The sequence below is a fragment of the Microtus ochrogaster genome, linkage group LG5 (assembly GCF_000317375.1).
Source record: "Microtus ochrogaster isolate Prairie Vole_2 linkage group LG5, MicOch1.0, whole genome shotgun sequence".
In the NCBI taxonomy this organism is placed as follows: domain Eukaryota; kingdom Metazoa; phylum Chordata; class Mammalia; order Rodentia; family Cricetidae; genus Microtus; species Microtus ochrogaster.
In genome coordinates this window covers 57,306,668-57,314,435 of record NC_022031.1, presented here as the reverse complement: position 1 = coordinate 57,314,435, position 7,768 = coordinate 57,306,668, and the positions used below count along the sequence as shown (strand labels likewise).

At 45.0% G+C, this 7,768-nt stretch overlaps 1 protein-coding gene across 1 annotated transcript in view; it reads left to right on the top strand.

Moving 5' to 3' along the window:
• Nsmaf (neutral sphingomyelinase activation associated factor) overlaps window positions 1-7,768 on the top strand; it is a 77,041-nt gene that overhangs the window by 30,643 nt on the left and 38,630 nt on the right. The window contains exons 12-21 of the mRNA XM_013351803.2: window positions 164-359; window positions 2,050-2,129; window positions 2,576-2,666; window positions 2,752-2,815; window positions 4,135-4,186; window positions 4,274-4,394; window positions 4,792-4,923; window positions 5,477-5,519; window positions 6,120-6,283; window positions 7,568-7,676. Of these exons, the coding sequence (XP_013207257.1) occupies window positions 164-359; window positions 2,050-2,129; window positions 2,576-2,666; window positions 2,752-2,815; window positions 4,135-4,186; window positions 4,274-4,394; window positions 4,792-4,923; window positions 5,477-5,519; window positions 6,120-6,283; window positions 7,568-7,676 (1,052 nt within the window). The remainder of the gene's footprint in view (window positions 1-163; window positions 360-2,049; window positions 2,130-2,575; window positions 2,667-2,751; window positions 2,816-4,134; window positions 4,187-4,273; window positions 4,395-4,791; window positions 4,924-5,476; window positions 5,520-6,119; window positions 6,284-7,567; window positions 7,677-7,768) is intronic.

The following is a 7,768-nucleotide window of genomic DNA, read 5'->3' as shown; positions in this document are numbered from 1 at the left end:
CTCTTCACACTAAGTAGATAGAAGCTCGCTCTTCACACTAAGTAGATAGAAGCTAGCTCTTCACACTAAGTAGATAGAAGCTAGCTCTTCACACTGAGTAGATAGAAGCTCGCTCTTCACACTGAGCAGAAGCTCGCCAGTGATCCTCGCAGTACTGTGACAGCCCCACCCCTGTCCCGCAGAGAACCACGCCACCGAGCACACTGCAGAGAGCTACATGCTGCAGTGGCAGCGAGGGCTCCTCTCCAACTCCCAGTACCTGCTCCACCTCAACAACCTGGCCGACCGCAGCTGCAATGACCTCTCCCAGTACCCCGTGTTTCCGTGGATAATAAATGACTACTCCAGCCCGGAGTTAGGTGAGCACTGTCCTGCGTGGGCCCTGGTGAGGGCCTGCTTCCCAGTGGGAGGGTGCGCTTTATTTTATAGCATGTCTGATTATAGGAACAAAATAGAGCTCATTTCAGCTTTCTCACTAAAGGTTGCCAATTTCCATTTCAAAATATTGGGCAGATGTGGTATAAATAGTGTTTTATGTGTGTTTGCCACTTCGTGAAGGTTATACATAGGAAATGTGTGCATAATTTTAATTCAGTCTTCCTATTATTATGTGTAACTGCCAAGTTTTGAAATATTTAAATTTCTCACTGAAATTTTCAAGTTAGTTTTGTTATTTTAAAGTCACATTGAAATTTTTAATGAAAGAATAAGCCGTCCACTAACCACAGGAGGAAATGGAAGTCATCCCCAGTCGGATTCTGAGAGGTAGCGGTACTCCGCAGGCTTCTGTGTTGTCACCATGACAGAATACCCAAGAAGGCCACAGTATAGGTGGGAAGATTGGTCTTAGCTATGATCTCAAAGGCAAGTACATCACCGGGATGCAGGGTAGCAGGAGGAAGAGAATAGCGCCAAGGGCTAGGACAGGATGTAAGCTGGAAGACATTCCTCTGGGGCCTTCCTCTTCCCTCTTTCATGCTTGCTAGTACTGACATTGTATAGTAAACCAGCTAAAGGATCAATCTGTCCATCAGGTAAGAGCCCTTCTCATCTGATTGGCTCGGGAGATGCCCGTGAAGACACGCTCAGAAACATCTTACTAATGTAGGCATTTCTCGGTCCCCTCACACTGACACTCAGGACTGTCAACACTTTCTTTTTTTATGACATCAGAACTTCTTTCTTGTTCCCTAAATAATGCTTCTAAAATTTGATAATATTGTAATTTTATATCATAACTCTTTAAAATTATATATTATGATCAAGTTGTTCTTTTTGACAGTTTGGTGAGTTGAGCCTTTGTCATTGAAAGTGATAACAAATTGTCTACAGATATAAGAATGTAATTCATTGATGATTTCCAAATCCTGGGTTTTTAAATTTTATGTATGTAGCTGAGTGGTGGTGGCACACACCTTTAATCCCAGCACTTGGGAGTCAGGGCAGATGGATCTCTGTGAGTTTGAGATCAGCCTGGTGTACAGAGTGAGTTCCAGGACAGCCAGGGCTACACAGAGAAACCTTGTCTAAAAAAACAAACAAAAAAAAAATAATGTGTATTTGCTAATGTCACTGTAGTTTAGACATAGAAAGTAACTTTAATGGAAAAAGATGGATTAAAAGTTTGTTTTTGTAGTTGTCCCTGGAATTGGGCTTCCTTTGTTCTTTATTGGAAAGTACTTTAAAGTGACATGATTTATTTCTTTGTATGTGTATGGGGGGTTGGGTGTGTGGGTGCACATGTGTGGAAGTCAGACAACCTGGAGGAGTCCAGTGCTCTCCTTCCACCACGCGGGGCCCAGGGCTTGAACTCAGGTCGTTGGCTTCCATGGCAGGTGTGTTTACCCACAGATCCATCTGGTCTGCTACAGAAAGTCTGTTCTGGGCATCTCACACTACAGACGTTACTTTTGAGTGAGGGTTTATTTGTTTGTTTTGCAGCTGTATAGATAACATAGGTTCTGACTATTGTGGATTCATCTCAGTTCTTAAAACGACTTCATAGAACAAGTGTGAACTTGGCTCGTGTCGTTGTGCTTATGTTTACAGATTTGTCCAATCCTGAAACCTTCCGAGATCTTAGTAAGCCAGTGGGCGCCTTAAATCAGGAGCGGCTGGAGAGACTGCTGGTGTGTATGTGGGGCTCGTAGATTCTAAGCAACCTCACAGATCATTGCCTTTGCCTGCTCAGTGACTGAAGCTCCGCACCTAGACTTAGGTGTGCTGTGGCAGGAAGTCCTCAGCCCTTTCCTGCTGTAACCGGCAGCTCACTGTTTCTGTGTGTTTGTCTTTGTCTTTAATCTGGGAAGTTTGAATTATTTTTATGAAGAAAATCTTTGATAAACTGCAAAAGAGGTGCGCACAATTCTGTTTCGTTGGATGTCAGCGCCATAGGCAGTGAAAGCCTAGAGAACGAGAATGCTTATCTGCTGGTCATGGATGCTTGCTCGCTGGCCCTCTGCTACTACTAGGAGAGGGATGAGGAACGGCGTGTCAGGAGCTCCACTCAGGGTTGACACCTCACATCAGTTACTGTCTCACGGGTAACACGTAGCTCTTTGTTCTTACATTGCAGACGCGATACCAGGAAATGCCCGAGCCGAAGTTCATGTATGGGAGCCACTACTCCTCACCGGGCTATGTGCTCTTCTACCTCGTCAGGATTGGTAAGGCTCTGGCGTCACCCACCATTTCACTTGGATTCTCAGACAATTCTACAGTCTGATCTAACCCTGGTTTTCCCCTGTCTAGCACCGGAGTATATGCTGTGTCTACAGAATGGAAGATTTGATAATGCAGATAGGATGTTCAACAGGTTTGCTAAAATACCTCACCATTTTGAACACTTTCTGATCATATATGTACAGTATGCTTGGTTTAAAATACTAGATATAACAAAAATGCAGAAATATAAAGCCTAACAGGCCTGAAGACATACACTTTTCACCCTAACACTCAAGAGACAGAGGCAGGTGGATATTCATGAGTTCCAGGCCAGCCTGGTCTTTACAGAGATTCCAGGATGGCCAATCTGTAGTGAGACCCTGTCTCATAAACAAGTCCTTTCTTTCAAGCTTTAATAATGTATATATAGGGAATCATGTTTTTATATTATTTTTAATTTATTTTTTTATGTCTGAGTATTTGACTGCATATGTGTGTGTGTGCACCATGTGTGTGCCCTGCCTATAGGAACCAGAAGATGTCCTGGATTTGGAGTCACAGATAGTTGTGATCTACCATGTGGGTGCTGGGAATCAATACCAGGTCCACTGAGCCATCTCTCCAGCCCTAGGAACAGATTTTTGTTTTGTTTAAAGACAAGATTTCTCTGTATAGCCCATGCTGGTCTAGAACTCAGTCTATAGACCAGGATGGCCTTGAACTCTGAGATCTGCCTGCTTCTGCTTCCCAAGTGCTGGGATTAAGGGTGTATGTTACCACACCTGGTTTAGGGACAGATTTTTAAATATAGATTTTTCTCCTGACCTGTGTAGCCTGAGCAGTTCTTTTTCATACTCGGAAGAATATTTTGAAACAATGACTTTAAAAAATTATTGTGTCATGTTTTAGAATATACCACAATTTACTTAAACTCTTATTTTCTATTGGGCAATTAAATTTGTCTACCCAAATTTTATTCTTCTTGATAATTCTGCTATGGTGAAAGCATTAAAATTGGCTTACACATTTGAGTGATTAGCATTTGCTTCCCAGAATAAAAAAGGAAGCAAAGTCCCCTTCTGTCCCACCATACACTTTTCTGGAGCCACAGAGAGTTGCACTAGTCGAGGATGTGCCCCTTGGATAAGACAGTGTGCGCGTGGTGGTGTGCATGTGTTGTGTACGTGTGTTGATTGGGGCGGTGTGGTGTGCCCTTCCATGGGGCAGTGTGCATGTGGTAGTGCGGGCTTGCTTCACTCTCCTTTGATTCTAGTGAAGTTCTGCCAGCCCCTGGCTACACTTTTCTTTTGCGGTCAAGGGGCGGGGCCTCACATGCGTGTTAGAATCTGAGTCAGTGAGAAAGCTTGAGCACAAGAGCCTAGACAGTGGGTGTTACTGGGAGGACACCGAGAAAAGCTGCTGCTGCCATAGCCCAGGCTGCTCATGAGCGCATCACTCTTTCATATCTAGTATTGCAGAAACCTGGAAAAACTGTTTGGATGGCGCAACGGATTTTAAAGAGGTGAGCAGTTCAGGGAGCTGGTGACCCACGGGCTTTGCTTTCTCAATGCTGTAAAAACATGTTCTACCCCCACCTCCCAACCTGCAGTTGATCCCGGAATTTTATGATGAAGACGTCAGCTTTTTAGTCAATAGTCTGAAGCTGGATCTGGGAAAGAGACAAGGAGGACAGATGGTTGACGACGTGGAGCTCCCAGCATGGGCCTCAAGTGAGTGCCTCCTGCGGCATGGCGGTGCATCATGTTGCGTGCTCTCCCAAGTTATGATGTCGTTCATTGTGTTGGATTGCTTGTGACTTCTAAGAATACCTACTTAACTGAGCTGGAATCCATTTATCCCAATCAAAAGTATGCTGTGTCTACACTGTAAAGACATCTATATGTTTGATAGACCCAAATGTCATAAAAATGCTTCTGCCACTTTTTCTAGGTAAAAATATGTAAGATGAATAATAAAACTCATTAGAGATATGTATGTTTTTAAAAGAAAAATATAGAAACATATCTCTTATCTCCTAGAAGTTTTATGCACAAATAGATGGGTACAAGAAATGAAAGACAATTCAACAGAGATGACATAACATTCTGATGCAGTCTACCCCAATAGGTCCCCAGGACTTCCTCCAGAAGAACAAGGCTGCCTTGGAAAGCAGTTACGTCTCCGAGCACCTTCACGAGTGGATTGATCTCATATTTGGCTATAAGCAAAAAGGGAGTGAGGCTGTAGGAGCCCACAATGGTACGTGACACTGGCTGGCATTTCCCTCGGTGTGTGGTGAGATGCAGGCAGGCAGACAACAAGCTGGAGACCTAGTGCTTGGGGAGCTCAAGACGAGTCTGGGCTGCAGGTCTGGGCTCTGCAAGCCAAACGAATCTGTTACACAGCAGTGACTTTGATGCCTGCAAAGGGCCAAGTTTGCTTTAAGTGTGAAGAAGGTGGCCGCTGTCCGCCTGTTCTGCCTTGGGTTTCTGAGTCTTTCTGTCAGTAGCGAGGAACTCGCACTGAAATCCAGAAGTGACTCACGTGAAGTGCAGTCACGCCAGTGCTATGACTAATGCTTCCCTGAGGGAGAAAGTAATGCTAGCCAAGGAAGACAACAGCCCACCCCAGCTGCCACTGTTATCGCTGCTCACCAAAAGATACAGTGCAAGTTCATCTTCACTGTGTGCATATCAGTGCTTCACAGACCAAAGTGAATTTCTCTGAATACAGTTTTGAGTTGTTCAGATTCTGGACAGGGTATTTATAATTAATTGTACGTTTTTTCAATAGTGTTTCCATCTCTCCTCAGTATTTCATCCCCTGACCTATGAAGGTGGTGCAGACCTAAACAGGTATGCGTGAGTCTGTAAGATCTCTGCTTCACTATGAAACGCTGCTATCTGATCATTAATGCACTTATTTGAGAAGTTAAGGTATAGAAATTTTGAAATGATTTGTATCCTGCTTTCAATATTGTTAGTTGCTAAGACACAGAAAACAGGGACCAGAGAGTGGCTCAGTATTAAGAGCTCTTGCTGCTCTCTGAAAGGACTTGAATTTGATTCCCTGCACTCAGTTGGGCAGCTCAGAGCTCTGTGGAACTGCAGCTCTGAGGGATCTAACACCTTTCTCTGGCCTCCTCAGCGACACTCACCACCGCCGCCCGGCAATAGTAATCCCAGCACTCAGAAGGAAGGCAGGCACAGTGGATCTCTGAGTTTAAGGCCAGCCTGGTCTACAGAATGAGTTCCAGGACAGCTAAGGTTACACAGAGAAACCCTGTCTCAAAACAAAACAAACAAAATATTATGTAAAGGTATATGAAGAAGGGTTAGTCCTCGCCCGTCGTGGCTTTTCATTTGAGGTTCTGTCTCCCAGCTGGTCTGCACCATTTGACACTCACGCTTTAGGGACTTAGTGGTTTACTGCGTCTCTTGTGTTTCTTCCTAAAGCATTGAGGATCCTGATGAGAAAGTAGCCATGCTGACCCAAATTTTGGAATTTGGGCAGACACCAAAACAGTTGTTTGTGACACCGCATCCTCGAAGGATCACACCCAAGTTCAAAAGTGTGTCCCAAGCCTCCAGCTATAATGCGTCTGTGACAGATTCCCCAGGTGAGTCCTGTGAAGAGTAGGCGTAAGCTTAGCAAGGGCCTTTGTGTCCCCTGTGGTTAGCGAGTTCCTGACGAGGCTGAGATGAAACAAACTGCCGAGTTGCCCAAGATGTCTGCATCGGTCGCAGAGCTCCGCCTTCCTAGGATGTGCGGGGGCCTTGGGCTCAGCCCTGAGCACCACAAAACAGACATATTTCTTCTCCTCCTGTTTTTGTTGACGGTTGTCTATAACTGTAAACTTTGAGAAATGGTCATTGACTGTGACCTTGATTGTCATAGCCTCCGCTGCTGTGATTTTGAAGTTGATACTCAATGTCTGACTGACATACATTCCCAGCCATGCCTGCTTCAACAGCCACCTGCTCCATATTGTCCTAGAGAGGACTTCCCCTGGCCTGGACTCCACCAAACTCACATACAAAACTTGAATTCAGTTCAAACTACTTTGCTGCTAAACTTGTTCTTTTCTCTCTCTCATTTATTTTTCTCATTAACATGTGGCAGATGTAGAGTGTCCCGTCCACCCAGGCCATGCTGGCTGCTAAGATGCACGATCCTGCACCTTCATCCATGTAGGCACATTCCGTAGTCACAGAGCCTCCCGTGGGGAGCCATGTCACAGCACACAGCACACATCAACAAAGCGTTTCCTTTTCTTCCAGTTTTGTCTCATGACACCCATGCGAGCTGAGGCTTTCAGGGTTGCTGCAGCAGGAGCTAAGCTCACTTTCCAGCACTTTGCTGTGAGGACTTGACCTGGGGCAGCTGAAAATACTTGAAGGCATACAGGGTTAAGTCAGCAATGCTGTATTCCTCCCTTACTCAACCTTAGCCACCATCGTGACCTTTTAACCAGGGTAATTACTCCAGCTTTTCTTTATGCAGAAGCGAGAACATTTCTTCTGCCCAGAAACCCTTTGAGGAACCAGAAGTCTTACTTGATTTCTTGTTTTATTTCTCCTTCTCAAAACCCAAATAATACTTCAGCGTTTGTAGGCAACTGTCGGGCTCTACAAAGGGAAAGGCTGAGAAGGAAATGGCCACTCAGACCTTAATTTCCCATGATGCCTAAGCAACTAGTCAGGACTTTGAAAGCCTGGGGCTTTCAACTAAACTTTTTGATTTGTTCTTGGCTAACCTTGGGTTATACCATAAGTACCTTTGAAAGCCTATTTTGGTGGGCAGCTTGTTTTCCTAATTCTTTCACTGTAATAGAAAACACAGCGAGTCTGATGCAGTTGCTTTTCCATGACTTACTGACTCACTGAGCACCGGTTTCATGCAGTCTCTCCAGGGGAGGAGTCATTCGAAGACCTGACCGAGGAAAGTAGAAGCCTGGCCTGGAATAACATCACCAAGTTGCAGCTGCATGAACAATACAAAATCCACAAAGAGTAAGAGGGCCTCGTGCTTCTGGTCTCTGTAAAACTGGGGTCTGGGTGTGGGGGCTGTAGAAGCCAAGTCGTGTGGGGTCTGGGTGTGGGGG